The 21098-nt window shown below is 50.9% G+C and overlaps 1 protein-coding gene across 1 annotated transcript; it reads left to right on the top strand.

Moving 5' to 3' along the window:
- The first annotated feature begins 2327 nt into the window (after positions 1–2327).
- On the top strand, positions 2328–19275 carry ANKRD13C (ankyrin repeat domain 13C). Its single transcript, XM_079313473.1, has 13 exons — positions 2328–2641; positions 7260–7301; positions 8649–8753; positions 9662–9747; positions 10705–10750; positions 11416–11482; positions 12696–12840; positions 13498–13629; positions 14296–14457; positions 15504–15583; positions 17072–17170; positions 17692–17792; positions 18636–19275. Exons 1-13 carry the CDS (start codon positions 2335–2337, stop codon positions 18764–18766), a joined length of 1503 nt encoding a protein of 500 aa, XP_079169599.1. The 5' UTR covers positions 2328–2334; the 3' UTR covers positions 18767–19275.
- The last annotated feature ends 1823 nt before the right edge of the window (positions 19276–21098 follow it).

The following is a 21098-nucleotide window of genomic DNA, read 5'->3' as shown; positions in this document are numbered from 1 at the left end:
GTGCTCTGGGATGTCCCTGTTGGAGCAGGGAGGTGGCTCCAGAGGAGGCACTGTGATCCCTTCCAGCCTGACCCATCCTGGCATTCTGTGATTAAAAATTAATTCACTGGGTCACCTGCCAAGGTTACCATGCATGGACTGACGTCCATGGAACAGCACTTTGACATGTGAGGACAAAGAGCACATATGTGCTGAAGGCCACTGATGAATGATTTTTATGAGATTTTGTAAGGAAACATTTTCTTTATGACAAAAATATGGGTAAAATCTGAGCAAAGCTGGATCTAATGGATCTAAGGAGAGCAAAACTCTGGATGTGTGCAGGCCTCAGCACACAAGGAAGAACAATTCCACCCCATGTTCACAAATCCACTTGCTGTAGGAAGGTTCTGTTGATAGAGGGGCAAAAAAAAAGCATTTTCAGGATTTTGTAATTGTAAAGTAATCCCACAGCTGGGATTCCCTACAAACACCAGTTTTTCCAGAGCATTTGCTGTGAGTAATGCCTCGGTTCCATTTCTGGGGTGAATAAGGGAGTCCATAATAAGCTGGTAAACAGTGACTTCATTCCTCCAGTAATTAAAAATGCAGAATGAGTCTTCCAGCATCAGCTAAAAACCTGAGCCAATCCCTCCATTCCACAAAACTGGCTGTGCTCTGTGTGTGTTTCCAGCACGGAGAACAGGAGACTTCAGAACTGCTGACAGTGCCAGACTCTCACATTCTGACTGCAAATGAGTTTAACTTTCTTCAAAAAACAAGGATGGGAAAAAAATCTCATTGGAAAGACCACTAGAGTATAGAGAAAACAAACAAACAATAAGGTTTTTTTTCCCATAGAATTACTTTCCCTAGAATTAGAAATTCCCTAAAATTCTGTATTAGGGCTGTAAAAAGCTGTGTGGGAAGCAGATGGGACAGCAGGCACAGGAATACCTGAATGTGCCTCGAATTCTTGGCCACTTGGGATGATGGAGATGATGCTAAATGGGAAAAGAAAATGTCACCAGGAAGGCAGTTCTGTTCCCACAGAAGGTCTGACCTTCCTGGCAACTTGGGGGGGTTGTTTTTCCTGGGAGAATTAGTAAAAAATCCAACTCACCAGGCATTTGGGGCATCATCATTTTTACAATTACTCATCCCATATTGGAAGCAGAAACTTGCAGGACTGGCCCAGGAGCAGGAGGTGGGAAATTGGGAAGCTCCGACCCCGACAGGTCCGTTCTGAGCTGGTAAATGGGCTCGCACCGCGGCAGGGGCGCTGTCCCGCTTTCCCCTTTCCCTGCACCTGGTTTTGAGGAACACTCGTCCAGATCCCATAATTTCCCAAAGAACTTTCCATGGAAGGTGGGAGAGCACTGACTGCTCAGAGAGTCCTGGAGTCTCCCTGTCCCGGTCCCCCAGGCCGAGCCCGTTGGGATCGATCCCCGGTTCCGATCCCTCCCCTCAGGCCGTGCCCGTCGGGATGGATCCCGTCCCTCAGGATGCGGTTGTAGGGATGGATCCCCGGTCCCGATCCCCGATCCCGTCCCTCAGGATGCGGTTGTAGGGATCGATCCCCCGTCCCGTCCCTCAGGATGCGGTTGTAGGGATCGATCCCCCGATCCCCGGTCCCGATCCCGTCCCTCAGGATGCGGCTGTAGGGATCGATCCCCCGATCCCCGGTCCCGGTCCCGATCCCGTCCCTCAGGACGCGGTTGTAGGGATCGATCCCCCGATCCCCGGTCCCGATCCCGTCCCTCAGGATGCGGTTATTGGGATGGATCCCCGGTCCCGGTCCCGGTCCCGCCCCTCAGGACGCGGCTGTAGGGATCGATCCCCCGATCCCCGGTCCCGGTCCCGATCCCGTCCCTCAGGATGCGGTTATTGGGATGGATCCCCGGTCCCGATCCCCGATCCCGTCCCTCAGGACGCGGTTGTAGGGATCGATCCCCCGATCCCCGGTCCCGGTCCCGATCCCGTCCCTCAGGACGCGGTTGTAGGGATCGATCCCCCGATCCCCGGTCCCGATCCCGTCCCTCAGGACGCGGCTGTAGGGATCGATCCCCCGATCCCCGGTCCCGGTCCCGATCCCGTCCCTCAGGACGCGGCTGTAGGGATCAATCCCCCGATCCCCGGTCCCGGTCCCGGTCCCGCCCCTCAGGCCGTGCCCGGTGGGGCGGATCCCGCCCCGCCCCTCCCGCTCACTCGGCGCCTCCTCCCGCCGCTCTCTCGGTGCGGCGCAGTCTCGCGAGAGCGGCGGCCGAAGATGGCGGCGCGGAGCCGAGGCCCGTGAGGCGCGGGCGGAGCTGCGGCCGCTCCGGGGGCTCCGGGCGGGACCGGCTCCCGCCGGCCATGACCGGCGAGAAGCTCCGCTCGCTGCGCAGGGACCACAAACCCAGCAAGGAGGACGGGGACCTGCTGGCGGCCGGCGAGGACGAGGCGGCCGCGGCGCCCGGGGGCGCCTTCACGGGCGGGAAGGGCGGGCGGGCCGGGGGGCACCGCGGGCCCGGCGCTCACCGGCACCGCCCGCCGGCCCGGGCCGCCCCCGCCGGGCCCGAGCGCGGCCCCTTCCCCGTGCACGAGTGCGTGTTCAAGGGGGACGTGCGGCGGCTCTCGGCGCTCATCCGCACCCAGGGCATCGCCCAGAAGGACAGTCACGGTGAGCGGCGGGAGATGCGCCTGGTGAACGGGAAACGGGAAATTCCTCGGGAGTTCTACCGGGGACTTGTGGACGGGTGTGTGAATCCGCTTTAGGGAGGACGGTGGAAAAGGGATGGAGTGACAGCGCAAGGGGGATGGCTTCCCCTGGCAGAAGGCAGGGTGGATGGGATGCTGGGCAGGAATGGTTCCCCGGGAGGGTGAAAGGCGCTGGCACAGCTGAGGTGCCCCTGGATCCCCGGCAGCGTTCAAGGCCAGGCTGGACACGGCATTGGAGCAGCCGGGGACAGTGGCAGGTATCCGTGCCATGGCACTTGGATGATCTTTAAGGTCCATTCCAACCCAAACCATTCCGTAATTCCGTGATTTTCATGAAATGGATGAGCACTGCCAGCTCCAGTACCAGCACTGTGCTGGCAGAGCTGCCTCTGACCAGGTGTTGCTCTGTGTCCAAGACCCCCCTGCTTTTAAAAGATTTGTTCTTTAGGATGTCTGAGCTGTCAGCTGTTTGCTTTGGGGGATGCTGAGTGATTCCTTTGGCTGTTGGCAGAGCAGTTTTTGATGCTTCCCCAGGCTATAAAAACCAATTCATTTTTTCCCCTTTCTTTTTAAATGATGTAACTCTGAATTTTAAGAGAGTTGTTCTCAGGTGCTTCTCTGCACATGCTCTGTCCACAGCAGTGTCAGTGGCAGGGGTGGAATCTGATCCTTGTGCTGCTCTGAAATTTGTAAATATTGAATGTCTTGAGAGGACATTTCAAAGCATTTTAATTGGGGGATAGTTTATACTGTTAACAGATAAATCAGTCTGGGGGATTAGCTTGACCTTCATGGTTCGTTTTAATCTCCATTTTTAATACCCGTTTCAAGAGTAACACGATCCATTTCTAGTGGAGAATTGCAAGTTCCACGTGTGTTGTGTCTGAGAAGTTGTGATAAAGGGAGGCCTGTGCTGTGTTTCTGATAAGGAGATGGGCTGTGTTAAATGTGGTCTGTAAATTCCAAAGGAACACGAGGCTGAAGGATCTCAGTGCCTGGCCCAGCAGCAGGAGTGATGGAATTGGGAATTCCAGCTGAGGGATGCAGGGTAACACAGGGCTCAGCTCCCAGCAGGCTGGGCAGGAGTGTTCCCTACAACTGGCACAGTGCTTTCCTAAGGGCAGAGTTCCAAATCCAGCTCCAGATCTGTTTATCCTGCCTCCTTCAATCCAGCAAATCCTGCTAGAATGAAAGCTGTAGACTTGGGGAGGATTTTTCCCACTTGCTCTATTCCTGCTGCTGCTTCTCCTTGTTCCTCCTCCAGTTCCTCTTCAAGCAACTCAGCAGCAGCAGCAGCTCCAAATCTGTCCTTGAAGGCACTTCCTGCTCCCTCTTTATGTGTATTCCATCCTTTTTTAATCCATATATCAATTTCTAATTAATATCTCCCTGCTTTCCCAGCTCTGTTTAGAGTTGTGACACTTCAGGGATCTCTGACTCATCATCTTCCTCCCAAGTTTTTACTTGAACTGTTCAAAAAAAACCCCACAACAAACCTCTTGATGGCTTGACATTCCAAAGGTCTGAGTAACATTTCCCTGTTATTGTTTTCTTCCTGCCTGATTCCATCTGTCACTTGTTTACACACACTGGAACTGGGAATTATTTGGGGGACACTCCAGCTGATGATTTGCTCAGAAACAAGCCAGAGGAATCCTGGAGTGTGATGAGGATTGGACAGAGGGGAGAGAGAACTCATTGTTAATAATCCAGGCCCATTTTAGTGTTGGTTCAGTGCAGGAAAGCCAAATGCTGTGGAATGGGAGACTCCTGCTGTTCTGCTAAAAGCAATTGAGTGTTAATTGAGTGCCTACCCAGCTTCTAAATTAACCTTCAAATCACTGCCCAGGGGAAGGCCAGTGTCATTATTCCCAAACAATGAGTTTCCTGGGAGAAGCCTGTAGCTACACCTGGTAGATGACTTACAGTTTTATTATAACATGCATTTAAGAGCTTAAATCCTGAAGCAGACAAATCCTCTTGCTGGCAAACAGCTGGCAAACAGCTGGAAAGCAGCCCTGGCTCCCTGTGGGTGTGAGGTGCCTCAGCAGAGGTGAAAGGCCACACGTCTGTGGGGACAGCTGCTGTGTTTGAGGTGTGTTTTTGTGCCCACCTGATGTGCATGGGCAGCATTGCAGGAGCTGCTGGAGTACTGATTTCTTGGGAAAAGGGGCTGGAGCTGGGCTGGGCACTGATGAGACCTCACCTCAAATCCTGGGCTCACTTCTGAGCCCCTCACTCCAGCAAAGACATGGAGGGGCTGGAGCTGGACAGGGCAGGGAATGGGGCTGGGAAAGGGGCTGGAGAATCCCTGAGGAGCTGGGAAGGGGCTGGAGAATCCCTGAGGAGATGGGAAGGGGCTGGAGAATCCCTGAGGGGATGGGAAGGGGCTGGAGAATCCCTGAGGGGATGGGAAGGGGCTGGAGAATCCCTGAGGGGATGGGAAGGGGCTGGAGAATCCCTGAGGGGCTGGGAAAGGGGCTGGAGAATCCTTGAGGGGATGGGAAAGGGGCTGGAGAATCCCTGAGGGGCTGGGAAAGGGGCTGGAGAATCCTTGAGGGGATGGGAAAGGGGCTGGAGAATCCCTGAGGAGATGGGAAGGGGCTCAGGCTGGAGAAAAGGAGTCTCAGGGGGAATTTCTGGCTCTGCACAACTCCCTGCCAGGAGGGGACACTGGGGGGATTTGGGGACAGGGACAGGACAAGAGAAAACAACCCCAGGTTGTCAGGTTGGACAGCAGCAGGAATTTCCTCATGGAAAGGGTGGTCAGGCACTGGAGCTGCCCAGGGGATTTTGGAGTCCCCATCCCTGGAGGTGCCCAAGGAAGGGCTGAATGTGGCACTCAGTGCTGGTGACAAGGTGGGAATTGGGCACAGCTTGGACTCTGTGATCCTGGAGGGCTTTTCCACCCTCACCAATCCTGTGATTCCATGATTTTATGGAAATGTTTCCCCGTGGGTCACACCATTTGCATTTCCTGGCTGCACAGTGTGGCTGTGTCTCAAATATGTTCCTCAGGAAGGTTATTTCCATCCCCTACCAGAGCATCCAGGACTCCCAGTGCTGTGCTGGCTCCCAGATGTTGGAGCAGCTATTAATAGGAGCAGGAGTTGAGCTGGGTTAGAATGAGCTGGGCTGTGGCTGCCTGGGATGCTGCCAGTGTCCTGCAAGGATGAAATGCAGGACACCCTGAGCAGCCCTGTCAGGGCAGAATTCCCTGAAATTCACTGAACAGCCCTGTCACTGCTCTAGGACAAGCAGGGCAGAATTCACTGAACAGCCCTGTCACTGCTCTAGGACAAGCAGGGCAGAATTCCCTGAAATTCCCTGAACAGCCCTGTCACTGCTCTAGGACAAGCAGGGCAGAATTCCCTGAAATTCCCTGAACAGCCCTGTCCCTGCTCTTGGACAAGCAGGGCAGAATTCCCTGAAATTCCCTGAGCAGCCCTGTCACTGCTCTAGGACAAGCAGGGCAGAATTCCCTGAAATTCCCTGAACAGCCCTGTCACTGCTCTTGGAGAAGCAGGGCAGAATTCCCTGAAATTCCCTGAACAGCCCTGTCACTTTTCTTGGACAAGCAGGGCAGAATTCCCTGAAATTCCCTGAACAGCCCTGTCCCTGCTCTTGGACAAGCAGGGCAGAATTCCCTGAAATTCCCTGAACAGCCCTGTCACTGCTCTTGGACAAGCAGGGCAGAATTCCATCTCCAGCCAGAATTCCCTGTTGCTGCAGGGTGCTGGCATTTGTGTGGCAGCCTCTCCCAGATGTGCAGCACATCCTCTGCACAGAGCAGGTTCTTGCTGCTGCCAAAATGGGAGTTAGAAAATTAACTATCAACAGAGTGTGTGTGTTAGAATTGCACAAGAAATTTGTCTTCTTTTGACTGCTCTAAGAGTGTTTAAATGTGCAAAATACAGTTAAATGGAAGAACTCTGCATCCTTAAGCTCTCTAAATAAAGTATGTCATGAGCCTGGTGGCAGCATTAATCCAGGAAAAACAGCTCTGATGCCTCCCAGTGAATATTTAACAACAAATAGCACCCCTGTAACCAGCACAGGAAAATGGGGACAGGTTTGAGAGGCTGCTGATCATCTCCAAAGCTTCCTTTGGAAACAACCAAAAGGCAGCTTTGTAGTGAAGGTGCTGTTCCTTCTCAATATGCCCAGTAGTTGTAAAAAATGAGTACTCAGTCTTTGAAAAATTAATAAATCAGGCTGTTAAATTTTTAATCAGTATCATATCTGTGAGTAGCTTTTAACCCAGATCTGTCAGGCTGGGGAGGGATCAGACCCTTCAGGCCATGGGGAGCTGAGGGGTTTGGGTTGTGTCTTTCTCAAAGACACCTCTGGACATCTCTGCTTGGAGAGAGTTTCAAGATACCATTAAAAACCCTCTCTTGGCCCATGAAATGTGTCTCAGTATATTTATTCTGACAATTGTAATGCACTTAGAAAAAAGTCACTGCTGTGCTGGGTGTTGGTGTGTTCCTGGGTTAGAGCAGGAGCTGCAGTTTCCTAAGGAAGGGGTTGCAATGGATTCTGGTGACTTTAATCTCTTTTATTTCTGTGGTTTCTTTTAGGAAACACTCCTTTACATCTTGCTGTGATGTTGGGACATAAAGGTGGGTAGAACCATTTGTTTTGTTACCTCTTCAGTGATCCTAAAGATTCAGGGGCAAGAGGAGAAAAGGTTTTTTTTCCATTTTCCTGAATGTGATTTTGTGTTTCAAGCTAGTGAGGTTTTCTAGGAGGAAGATTTGGAGAAGAGTGGGATAAGAAATCTGAGCTTTATTCCCAATATCCCACCAGACCCTGCCCTCTGGCAGTGGGAAGCCATCTCCCCTTTCCTGTTTCTTCTTGTCCCCAGTCCCTCTCCAGCTCTCCTGGAGCCCCTTTGGGCTCTGAGCTCTCCCTGGATCCTTTTCCTCTCCAGGTGAACATTCCCAGCCTGTTCATTGAGCTGGAGATGGAGTCTGGCTGGTGATTCCAAGCTGATTTGCCTGCTCCCTGCAGAGTGATGTTCTTGTCCTGGGCCCTGCCTAAGGACCCCTAACAATCCCTTGGCTGGGTTAGTCAGGCCTTTGTTTATCCCCACAGGAGACAGTTTATTCAGCAGGGAAATATCTCTTCCTCCCCAGCCACTCAGCCTGCCACTGACTCACAGCTGCTGCATCTGGAATGACCAGTGCAGTTTCCTGTGGCACCTGTGGTAGGAAAATGACCCAGGAAGTCCCTGTCCCCTGTGATGAGACAGCTGGGCCCTGCTCCATCACCCCCAGATGGCTCAGGTGGCTTTGGTGACATGTGCTGAGGTTTGGGAACTGAGGAACCATTTCCAAGGAGCACATGGGAGCACTGCAACCCTCCTCATCTCCTTCCTTTCTTCATTCCACCCTCTTGTGCACCTGTGGATGGGGGATGCAGCTGTTGGTTCCACACCTGCTCTGAGGTTTTCCTGGACCAGAGGTGCCTGTTTGGCATCCCTCATTCCCCAGGTGTTCTGGCACACAGGCATGTGCAGGTCCCTCAGCCTCCTCTGTCTCCCCAAATCCATGTCCCCATGATCCATTCACCCCTTGGAGAGGGATGAAGGCTCTGAGGTAACTCTGGTTTGTGTGTGCAGCACAGAGAGCTGATGTCACACATTAAATATAAATATCTTTGTTCCATGGTGGTGTGTGCACTGACATGCAGAAATATTATAAAAAGCAAAATCCACGTAGCAGGAGGGACAAGTCTTCAGTGTTATGTAATTGGTGGCTGATCCCCAATTATTCTTAGTGTAATATTGAACAGGGAATTGCTGGAAGTACTTGCCCAAATGGCTTTGTTTGTTAATGAGTCAGAATGCAGATCTGTGTTTTGATAATCTGTGTAGTATCTCTGACAGGAATTGCTTTGCTAGAGTTCTATTCTGCCTGCTCCTGCTGCTTCCTCTCCTGTGAATAACTGTGGATGTTTTCTCCCAGAATGTGCCCACCTGCTTTTAGCCCATAATGCTCCAGTAAAGGTGAAAAATGCTCAGGGATGGAGCCCTCTGGCCGAAGCCATCAGCTATGGAGACAGACAGATGAGTAAGCACCTCTTCATCCTCCCAGTTTGCCAGTTAGCCCCAAACTGGGGCTCACTCACAGCAGCAAAGCAGAGCTCTGGGGCTGGCTTATTTTCCCCCAGCCCTCTTTGAGCTCTCTGAAGGGTTTCTGTTAATCAACTGAGCATTTTCTATCTGGACATGATCAGGCACATCCATTTCCTTGATAAGAAATTGCACTGGTTACATAAGCAAACTGTTAACTCTGCTCAGACTGGGATGGGGAAAGCTCTGCACCAGCATATCCTGGGTCAGGATGGAGCTGAGCTGGGTGGGATCATCTCCCTGTGCTCACAGGTTTGCTCAGGTATCAGTGGGATGTGGCTTTAGGCTGCATCTCAGCAGGTCAGTGGGAAAATAAAATGTATATGTTACATATTATTCAAGTTTTTATTCACTTCAGACATGGAGTAGCAAAATGAAATCATTCTGCTGCTACTCACTGGTGGATGTTAATAATATTTGGTATTGTCATGTGTGGTGGTGCATTCCTATAGCAGGAAACTCACCATGTGTTACATATGTAAAGGTATTATTAATATATTAATGAACTAGTTTATAATTTACCAACAGCATTCTCATGGCAACTCCTCACTACTGATGTTCTCAGTGGAGTAGATATTGCACACATTCAGTATATTTATATCCACATATTTACTAATGCCTGTGTAAAACTCCTCCTGATATGATTATACATTTCATTTTACAAACAATTATTGAGGCTTTTCTTCCTGGGGTGATCCATGCAGGTTAATGTGCAGTTCCTGTAGCTGGGATTAATTTCTCAGATCTGATGAAATGTTCCATTGCATTGTTGGGTTTAAGGCCTCAAATAAGACACTCACCTGTAATTACCCAGCAGACAGAGTTCATGGCTTAATTCCTGTGCAGTTTCAGCACTCCTGAGGAAGCTCAAGCAGCAATCCAGGGAAAGTGTTGAAGAGAAGCGACCTCGGTTATTAAAAGCCCTGAAGGAGGTGAGTGTGCTGACAGAAGCAGGTGGGATGGAAAGCAGTGCTCTGAGCAAGGACACTCTGCAAAACTGCCAGGAAGTTTGTTCCATGTTTTTACCAGTCTTTTGCTCCTAAAAGCAATCTTGGCTCTGTTTTAAGGGGTCATAGAATTCTATTTATTTTAAGAGAATACCTCCTTTCAACTTCTGGAATACTTCCTTTCAACTTCTAGAAATTCAAATGAAAGGTTTGGGTAAGACAGACTTGCTCATCATTGTAATCCAGAGTGAAAGAATTTCTGTTGAATTAGATTTTTAAGGCTTTCTTAAATCTTGCATCAATGAATAATTTCCTGCTCTGTTCAGTCCCCAAATAACTCTTGCCCAGTGATGGAGATTTTTGGTTTTGTTCTCCATCAGCATCCAGCAGCCAATTCCCATTGGGCACAATGAAATGTTGCTCAGTTTGGGGACAGCAATTTGTAGAAACCCATTTATTTATCAGAAGTTAATGAAGTTGTGCCTGTGCAAGCTGAGCTGTGCTGTGATCCCTGAGCAGCTCTGACCTCATGACTCCAGCACATTTCCACAGGACCAGTGGAAATGGTGTTTGCAATAGTCCTGCCTGAAACTTGACTCATTAATTATTGTCTAATTAATTGGAATTGTATTTGATGGGATCAATCAAAGCAAGCAGAGAACTCCATAGGTGTTTTCTAAACACGTGTTTGCAAAAATCTTTTGCAAGCCAGGGCTTGATAGTTGAATTAGTATTAAAAAATGATTAAAAATGTGAGTTCAGATGAGCTACATAATTTCCTCATTATTGATTCTGCTGCAGCTAAAGCTCAGTGATGTTTAAATTCAGTACAAATTCAAATACAACATTTGTTTGCCAAACCCAACTTCTGCCTGTCTTTCAGCAAATTTTACAATTATTTAACCTGAAAAACTTGTGAACACATATTTCTTTTCTTCTCAGCTAGGTGACTTCTATCTAGAGCTTCACTGGGATTTTCAAAGTTGGGGTGAGTGTTCCCCTGTCCCTTCCCCAGGGAGATAATGCAATCACCTGCACACTCCTGTCCTGCTCTGAGCCTGAGGAAAGGACACACAACTTTCTCCAGATTTGGTTTGGCTCATTCACTTTTGGAGCTGAGTTCTCTCACCCAGTGGCTCAGTAAGGAGGGGAAGTAACTCTGCTTTAAGAATATGATCCTAAAGGTCCCTCCCAACCCAACCACTGTGGCATTCTGTGATTTTTTTTTGTGTTAATTTAGTAATTAATATTAATCCTTTGGTCCATTTTGATGCTTGTGGTTGTTCTGCTTTAATTGGAGCCAGGCTTTCCCTTGGTGTGTTATCTAAACTGTTAAATCCCAGAATTCAAACTGTGAATAACCACAATTATTAGGATTTCTAAATGGTTTACCTGTGTTGGAAATACAAATTCTGTCTAATATTGGAAGCAGGGTGTGCAGTTACAATTACAAAAAAAATCAATTTTATCAAATAGAAATACCCTTGTTATTGGTTGTTTGATTGAGATGGTGAAGGGAAATTCTGTATTTGCATTAAAACACATCCAGAATCAAACTGGTGAAATTATTTTAATGGGAATGAAATTATTTTAATGGGGATACTTTGCAGAGTGATCTCAGTGCCCTGATTGCTTTTTCTCTCTCTCCTTTAGTGCCTTTACTTTCCAGAATTCTGCCTTCTGATGCATGTAAAATACACAAACAAGGTATAAATATCAGGTGAGTGCTGCTTTTGTACCCAAATATTTCTGTGCCAGGGAAAAGCTGCATCCCAGTGGATCTGACAGAATCCCTGAGGAGCCTGGACACATCCATGGCTTGGAATTTCAGCCTCTCTGATTTCTCTTTTGAGCTGAATATAACTTAAATATAGAGCAAGAGCAGCTGGATAAAGCTTTATCTGCCAGATGTGCCAGTAGAAACAGGGTTTGGGTATTTATAACACAACTGCCAATAAATTCCAGTATTTTGTGGAGAAATGTTGCTGCTCCAGTCTGTAGTTAAAAAAAAAAAAAAAAAAAAAAAAAGTGATATGATTTTTCTCTTTAAGGTGTTTAATGTGATAAATTCACAAACTCAGCAGGGGTTTCAGGAGTCTCTCCAAGCTCAGCTCTTCCACTGATTTAGTTTGGAATCAAATGTATTTTCTGGCATTTTCTTTAAGGGCTAAAACTTAAAAACAAAGAGGCAAGACTGTGATCCTGGAGATTCAATCTGTAGAATTTTCTGTTCTATTAAAGGGGTAGTTTGGGTGTGTAAAGTGAATTTTTTGGTGAAATTTGAGTCTGGAGCTGTTACTTTCCTTCTCATGAGGCCTGAACTGAGGGGAAAATAGATAAATTCAGGTTTTTGCTTGGAAACCTGTGAGGAGTTTTAATTCCTCACTCCTCAGAGTCAGCCAGTTCAGGTTCTTGAAGCACCTTTTTAGAGAAATAAATGCTCTGGCAATAGGACATGAATTGCTACAGAGATCCATGGCCTTGCTTCCATCTTTTTCCAGTTATTCAGGTCTGCAGGAGCATTTCCTTGGTGTTGGTGAGGGAGAAAAATAGAAATAGCAATAAAAATAAATCAAATTTTTAAAAAATGAGTTTGTTTCTGAGTCCTCCTCAGATTTTGGGTCTTGTCCCAGTGTTGTTACTCAAGTCAGGGTCTGTGGAGGACCCTGTTGTTTTTCAGTGTGTAGCAATGAATAAATTCTCTCCCCCTCCCCTCCTCCTGCTGCCAGAATTAAATACAATTTTCTGAAAGAAAACTTCCTAACAATTTTTTGCTGATTTCTGCATCCAGGCTTCACTTCTGAAAACCTACGAGAACTCATCCCTTTACGTATTTATTTACCATTAAAAAAAATTCATTTTCCTGCTTGAAACCTGAATTTCCTCCTTCACTTCTGGGTGGTTTTAGTGACATTTGGGGGTTGTTTTCACAGGCTGGACACAACTCTGATAGACTTTACTGACATGAAGTGCCAACGAGGGGATTTAAGCTTCATTTTTAACGGTGACGCCGCGCCCTCCGAATCTTTTGTAGTTTTAGACAACGAGCAAAAAGTTTACCAGCGAATACACCACGAGGTAAAGCTCTGGGAAGGGGGTGGGGCAAAGAAAATTTACCTCAGAAACACCCAAAGAATTGCAAACCAAAGGGTTTTTTGTTCCAACTTGAGCTATGAGGGTGATATTGAATTTAGTGAGGAAAAGCAGCTTTGAATGCAGATTGGTGGTTGAGGAAAAGCTGGAATGGGAATAGATGGGAAAGGTGTGGTTTCAATTATTGTTATTGTTCCACTGGGCTTAGCTGAGGTGTCCTCAGGTGGGTTTTCAGACCTGCTCCCACTGCTTTGCATCCTTTTCATCACTCCATGGCCAGTTCAGCTGATAACAAGGTGAGAGTCTGACTCACTGGACCCCCTGTAATTAGTCAAGTCTTTAATTACAGCTTTATGCCCCAATCACTTAAGCAGATGGATTATTGCCTGTGGAAAGGGTGTGGCTGCTGAGCTGCTGCATAAATCTCATTGGGATGCTTTATTCACATTAATATTCAAGATTAAACTATTTGGAAACCATTTGGCCAGAGGTTTTATAAATCTGCTTGAAAATTCAGGAAATGCTGCTTCTGGGAAAAGGGCCAAAGGACAAGGCTTATGGATTTGTATTTATTGGTGTATCTTTAGAAGAGGCAGCCCTTGCTTGTGAGTTTTGCTGAGGATTTTGGAATTTTTCTTCCAGGAATCTGAGATGGAGACAGAAGAGGAGGTTGACATTTTGATGAGCAGTGATATTTACTCTGCCACCTTATCCACCAAATCCATCACATTCACACGGGCCCAGACTGGGTGGCTCTTCAGGGAGGACAAAACTGTGAGTGGGAGGAACTCAGAGCCTGGTGCTGGGCAGGAGGGAGGAGGGAAAGGCACTGGCAGAAGCATTGGAGCAGATTTCCTGGAAAAGTTGTGGCTGCCCCAGGCTGGACAGGGCAGGTGTCCCAGGAATGGCTTTGAGGTCCCTTCCAACCCAAACCAGCCCAGGATTCTGAAAGGATGAGCTGTTCAGGACAAAGGAAAAATCCCTCTCCCTCTATCCCCAATTAGCACAAATTCATTCCATGTGGAATCTCTCTGCTGGGCTGTCTTCAGCAGGGAAAACTAGGAGAAAGGATTCTGGAGCTGTTGGGCAGGGGAGGGCAGATTGGACTGGGAATGGTTTTATTCAGGGCTCTGAGCTCTGCAGGGTGATTGCAGGAAGGGTTCTGTGCTCTCCTGCTGGAGAGAGGCAGCAGTGGCAGTGCTCTGGAAAGGGATTTCACTCCAATCCTTCAGCAATCTCTGTCTTAAAGCTTCCCTTCATAAGAAATACCTGCTCCTGCTGGATTTTTGGGATTTGCCACTGCCAGCCCATGTGGGGGGCTGGAGGAATTCCAGCTTAATCCCCAAATCCCCTTACTGCAGTTATTCGATCTGCAAGAATCCAAATGGTTTTTATTTTATCTTCTGCCAGTCATTAATGTTCCTGATTCCTTTTGTGCAGGAAAGAGTAGGAAACTTCCTGGCAGATTTCTACTTGGTGAATGGACTTGTGTTGGAATCCAGGAAAAGAAGGGAACACCTCAGTGAGGAGGACATCCTACGGAACAAAGCGATCATGGAGAGCCTCAGCAAAGGGGGAAACCTCATGGAGCAGAACTTTGAGGTACAGTTGATAAACTCTGCCCAGGAGGGGGGAGAATTTTTGCACTCATGGTGCAAAAAAATGCATAGATAATGTTTTTATTTGCTTTTGATTGGCATAATTTAAAAATCATAAACATGACCCACAAGTGTAATTGTGGTGATGCATTAATGAATTGCCCTGATTAGTGCACACAGGGAGGGATTTCTGTGGTTATATTGGGTATTCAGCTTTAATTTGTCTCTTAGAAGAGATGAGGGGTTTGGCTGTGGCAAATCACTTTGGATTCTTTGAGACCCAATGTTGATTGTTGGGAATGAAAGGGAAGCCAGAAAGGCAATCGTGTTCCTTTGAGCTTCATTAAAATGGGAGGAAGCCTGTGATTAGCACCAGGAAATCAAGAGCTCTTCAGAAGGAGCCAGGCTTCAGCTGGGAACACACACAGAGCTTTTAAAGTGATTAATTCATTTCTGTGTGAGCTGGAGCTGCTGCCTTGGCACTCAGAGCCCTGAATTAACTCATTATGATGGAGCAGCACAGCCCAATCCTATAGAAAGGAGCACTGAGCTGGGAGGGGACAGTGGCACTGAGCTGGGAGGGGACAGTGGCACTGAGCTGGGAGGGGACAGTGGCACTGAGCTGGGAGGGGACAGGGGCACTGAGCTGAGGGGGGAGAGGGGCACTGAGCTGAGTGGGGACAGTGGCACTGAGCTGGGAGGGGACAGGGGCACTGAGCTGAGTGGGGACAGTGGCACTGAGCTGAGTGGGGACAGGGGCACTGAGCTGAGTGGGGACAGGGGCACTGAGCTGAGGGGGGACAGGGGCACTGAGCTGAGGGGGGACAGGGGCACTGAGCTGGGAGGGGACAGTGGCACTGAGCTGGGAGGGGACAGGGGCACTGAGCTGGGAGGGGACAGGGGCACTGAGCTGAGTGGGGACAGTGGCACTGAGCTGGGAGGGGACAGGGGCACTAGGGGACAGTGGCACTGAGCTGAGGGGGGACAGTGGCACTAGGGGACAGTGGCACTAGGGGACAGTGGCACTGAGCTGAGCTCTGTTGTCCCCAGCCCGTGCGCCGGCAGTCGCTGACGCCGCCGTCCCCCAACACCATCTCCTGGGAGGAGTACATCTCTGCAGAGAGTGGCAAGTGAGTGCTGCTGGGGCTGCAGGGCCCCCAGGGACCCCTCTGCACCCCTGGGCTGAGCACCTCTGCACCCCTGGGCTGGGCACCTCTGCACCCCTGGGCTGGGCACCTCTGCACCCCTGGGCTGGGGCTGGACCCCTCTGCACCCCTGGGCTGGGCACCTCTGCACCCCTGGGCAGGGGCTGGACCCCTCTGCACCCCTGGGCTGGGCACCTCTGCACCCCTGGGCTGGGCACCTCTGCACCCCTGGGCAGGGGCTGGACCCCTCTGCACCCCTGGGCTGGGCACCTCTGCACCCCTGGGCTGGGGCTGGACCCCTCTGCACCCCTGGGCAGGGGCTGAGCACCTCTGCACCCCTGGGCAGGGGCTGGACCCCTCTGCACCCCTGGGCAGGGGCTGGGCACCTCTGCACCCCTGGGCTGGGCACCTCTGCACCCCTGGGCAGGGGCTGAGCACCTCTGCACCCCTGGGCAGGGGCTGGGCACCTCTGCACCCCTGGGCTGGGCACCTCTGCACCCCTGGGCTGGGCACATCTGCACCCCTGGGCAGGGGCTGGGCACCTCTGCACCCCTGGGCTGGGCACCTCTGCACCCCTGGGCAGGGGCTGGACCCCTCTGCACCCCTGGGCAGGGGCTGAGCACATCTGCACCCCTGGGCTGGACCCCTCTGCACCCCTGGGCTGGGGCTGAGCACCTCTGCACCCCTGGGCTGGGCACCTCTGCACCCCTGGGCTGAGCACCTCTGCACCCCTGGGCTGAGCACCTCTGCACCCCTGGGCTGAGCACCTCTGCACCCCTGGGCTGAGCACCTCTGCACCCCTGGCTGGGCACCTCTGCACCCCTGGGCTGAGCACCTCTGCACCCCTGGGCTGGGCACCTCTGCACCCCTGGGCAGGGGCTGGACCCCTCTGCACCCCTGGGCTGGGCACCTCTGCACCCCTGGGCTGAGCACCTCTGCACCCCTGGGCTGGGGCTGGAAGGGTCTCAGGGGGGTTTGAGTTCTCCACTGGGTGGGTGCTGCTTGTTTCTGTGGGGAGGGAGGAGTGCTGGGTTTGGTGTCTCAGTGTTTGCTCTGCACAGGGCTGGGAAGGGATCCCTGTGTGTGGGAGCTGTGTCAGTGCCTCAGCTGTGGGCAGGGAATCCTGGAATGCTTTGGGTTGGAAGGGACCTTACAGCCCACCCAGTGAGGGATGGATTAAGGGACTTTAAATACTCCCTGCCATGGGCATTTTTGGGTAGTGGTTAATATACACTTCTTAGAGGGTTTATTAGCACCATGTTTATGAGGAATTACTTTATTGGAGTAATTTCTCTGCTTTTGTCTTTAGCAGAACTCAAAGTAATCTAAATTAAAAGGTTTTTATCTTTATTCTGCACAGCTTTGCAATAAAGCAAATCCTTTGAAAGTAGAGATTCTTCCCTGATGTTTTCCAAGCCAAGTCTCTAAATCCAGAGTTCCCTGGGCAACACTGACTTTCCCTCTCCCTCACAGAGCTCCTCACCTGGGCAGGGAGCTGGTCTGCAAGGAGAGCAAGAAAACCTTCAAAGCCACGATAGCAATGAGCCAGGAATTCCCCTTAGGAATTGAATCGTGAGTCCAGGCTCCTGCCAAGGGAGCCATTCCTGCTGGGAATGTTCTCATTGTCCAAAACCCTCCAGATCCCACAGTGGGAGTGGCACTGCTAAAGGCCCTTGAGCAAGGAGTCCCTAAAAATGGGCAGGGGGAGGAGCCAAGCCCTCACCTGGCTTGGTAAGAGCAGAGTTTTGGGCAGGGTTACCAGTAACCCATAGAATTCTGAAATGGTTTTTCCCAGAATGAGTTTTAGCACAGAATTGTGTCCCCATAACCACATGTCCATGGAGGAGGGGGATGGTTCCTCATCCCTCATCTCCTGTGGAACATGAGGCCAAGGAATTGCTGTTGTGGGATTGGTTTGTTGTAATTCTGCATCACCAGGAGCTGGGTGTGGGTGACCCTGAAGCCCTGGGATGGAGAAGGGGGATGATGTCATTGTCACCTTGTGTCCCTGGGCCCTTTGGATGGTGTTTTCCTGTTCCAGAGGGACAGGCTGTGGCAGGAGGATCTGTCACAGGCTCTGCTCTCCTTTGCAGGTTGTTGAATGTCTTAGAAGTCATTGCACCCTTCAAGCACTTTAACAAACTTAGAGAATTTGTTCAAATGAAGCTTCCACCAGGCTTTCCTGTCAAACTAGGTAAGAGCACACAGCAACTCCTGGGGCTTTACATATCCAGAATTTTAGGTTGGAAAAGCCCTCTGAGTGCATTCCCCAGCACTGCCACATCCACAGGGATTTGAATCCCTTCAGGGCTGGAAAACCCTTTCCAAGAGAAATTTCCCTGAATATCCAATCCAGATCTAAACATGTGCAGTGTGTTCAGAAAGTCCTTTTTGGAGTTCTGGGGGAGAACTCTCAGCTAGGAGTGTGTTGCTGGAGAGTTCAGGAGCACAGAAGTGCTGGGGCCTTGCTCCAAGGGCACTGGGATGTGTTGGATTTTTCCTGCATTAGGGAGGATCTCAGGTGTGGAGCATTTTGGAACATTCCTGTGTTTCCTTTCCTTCAAGGATTATTGCTGATAGATTTATTTAAAGTGAAAAATAGAAAACAATTGCACTTGTAACAGATGGAAATGACTAAAATCACAAATGTCTAAATGTCTAAAATCACTCATGGGATAGGTGGTCCCAGAAGCCCCTTTCCTAAGGGTCAGAGGGTTCCTGGGGTTAGAGTGGGAGGCTGGCCAGGCTCTGCTCTGCCATGTCTGTGACTCCCTAAGGGTCAGAAGGTTCCTGGGGTTGCAGTGGGAGCCTGGCCAGGCTGTGCTCTGCTCTGCCATGTCTGTGACTCCCTAAGGGACAGAAGGTTCCTGGGGTTGCAGTGGGAGCCTGGCCAGGCTCTGCTCTGCTCTGCCACGTGTGCTGAGCACCCTGAGCAGTTTGGGCTGGGGGTGGCCAGGGCCACCTTTGCTCCCAGCTGTGTGAGCTGTGCTGGTGCCCTGTGCCCTGCCCTGCCTGACTGTGGCTGTTGGTCCTGCAGACATCCCAGTGTTCCCCACCATCACGGCCACTGTCACCTTCCAGGAGTTCCGCTACGACGAGTTCCAGCAGTCCATCTTCAGCATTCCTGAGGACTACAAGGAGGATCCCAGCCGCTTCCCCGACCTCTAGGGGGGCTGGCAGCTCCCTGGGGAGCCCAGCCCAGCCAGGGGAGAGGCTGCACCCACTCTGGAGCAGAGCTGTGGGTGGGCACAGCCAGGGATGAGCTCAAAGGGAACGAGCAGCAGTGCAGATGTGCTGGCACTGCACTGGGCATCAGCTCCTGCTTCCCAGAGCCTCCTGCTGCCATTCCCTTTGGCACAGCCACTCCTGGCCCTGGAGCTGCTGGCAGGAGCTGCTGCTTTTTAAATTTTTTACACTGCTGGACCTTGGCACTGAGCTGGGCCCGGGGCTGGGGGTGATTCCCCCCCTGTCCCTCCCGTGCTCCCTGTTCCCTGAGCTCCCAGCTCAGCCATGGAATGTTGGAAGGTATCCCCAAGGAGAGAATGCCTTGGCTGTAGATGAATGAACCAAATGGGCACCACTGACACTTGGGTTTCCTGCTGCCCCCAGGGCAGAGCCAGCTGTGCTCTGCAGGGAGAGAGGCACCTCCAGAGCAGCAGCCCAGCCTGATCCCCTCATTCCCTCCCTGCTCTCTGCTCCCTGTGCTTCTGGGAGCACTCCAGGGCTGCCTGGCCAGGAATGTCACTTGTTAATCCTTTAATTGAGCCTCACTTGGGAGAGGTGTCCCAGAAAGGCAGAGCACCAGCAGGTCAGTCTGTGTGTGCCCTCAGCAGCCTGGAAATCTGGGATGCACAGGGGAAAGCTCAGGCTTTGCCCCTTCCTGCAGGAGGAGCTTGCCCTGCACTCCTGGTGCCATTGGGCAGCTTTCACTGGGGTGTTCCCACTTCATTTCCTGCCTCTTTCCTGTGTTTCCATCACAGAGAATCCCAGACTGGTTTGGGGTGGGGGGACCTCAAAGCTCATCTTGTCCAGCCCTTTGTGGATGTTTCAGTACTCCAGCTCCTTGAGCTTATTCCCATTCCCAGTTGTTCCAGTCTCCTCATCTACCACTAATCCACCTTTTTGGGGTTTGTTAGGCAAGATTTGTGCAGAAGGCTGATGGTGCTATTTGTTTGTATGAAGAAATTTAGATTCAAGTGCTGTGGTGTCATTGTACAAAAATGTAAATATTTTCCAAATTATATTCTTTGTGCACTGTAGGTAAAACTTTTTCTGGAATTCCATAGAGTTAAGGATCAAAGTTTATAATGAAGAAGATCACTGCTGCTCAGTGGAGGGAACAGCTGTGCTGAGCACGAGGGACAGGGAGGGCAGAGCACAGGGCAGGGTGTCAGGCACACCTGAGAGCAGGGGATTCCAAATGCTGGAATCTCATCCCAAAGAGGCTGCTCTGGGGAGCACCAGGGAATCACTGTCAGCAAAGTCCAGGAGCACCAGAGAGGGAGGGTGGGGTTGGTCCTTTCCCACAGCTCTGGGAGCACTGGGATGTGTGGGAATGGGGAAAACTGGGAGCACTGGGACAGGGGAGCAGGGCAGCTTTGCTGTTAATTCAAACTCAAATCCAAAATAAAACTTTAGGGAAAACAAGCAAAGGGAAATGACTCCTGCAGTGCTGTGTGCTGTGTCAGGGCAGGTGTGGAGCATCCTCAGGGAATGATGGAACTTGTTCTCCCAAGTAATGATGAATTCCTGACCTGGTGTTTCACACCCCTGGGGTGAGCTGACACTGCCTGTGCTGCTCCTGGGAGCCAGGTGGGATCTCTGGGACAGGCTGGGAATGTCCTGGGGCTGAGCTGGGCTTGGGTTGGTGCCCGTGGGCAGCACAGGGCCCTGTCCCCTGCCAGGATGTTTTGTGCAGCTGCAGGACCTGTGCCAGGTGTGGAGCCATGCAGGGCACCCCATCCCTTGGGAATTCAGTGAAGGGAGAGGTTCCTCCCCAAGGTCAATGTCACAACTCCCCCAGTGGTTCAGGGAGGATCCAGGGATTTGTTTCTTTGCATTTTTTGCTTTTCTCAAATTCATCCCTGGCTCCATGGGGCTGTGGGGCAGTGCAGCCACTGCTGGATCCCAGGGTGGATCCTGGGCTTGGAACTGGAAGACAGGAAGAGTTTTGGGGGGTCTCCTGTGGCTCCAGCCCTGCTGGGGGCTGGTGGCCATGGGGTGTCTGCCCAAAGCCCAGGGCAGGTCCTGGAAGTGTTTCCTGTGGTTCCTGTGGCCTCTGGCTGCACATCTGGGGGATTTTCAGCCCCAGGACACTTGCAGGGGCTGCAGGAGGGTTGTTGTGCCTTGGAATGTGGGCACAGCCCTGGGACTGTCCTTGTTCTGCTTTATCCCAGGAAACCCTGGCTGCTCCTGCTCTCCCTGTGCAGCTGGGGGATGGGACTTCCCTGGCTTGTTCCCCAGCTCCAGGGGAGCCCCAGGAGCTGCTCTCAGGACCTTC

Source organism: Erithacus rubecula (genome assembly GCF_903797595.1).
Source record: "Erithacus rubecula genome assembly, chromosome: 10".
NCBI classification, from domain to species: Eukaryota; Metazoa; Chordata; class Aves; order Passeriformes; family Muscicapidae; genus Erithacus; species Erithacus rubecula.
The sequence above is the reverse complement of the archived record's forward strand: the minus strand, read 5'-3'. Positions and strand labels throughout refer to the sequence as shown.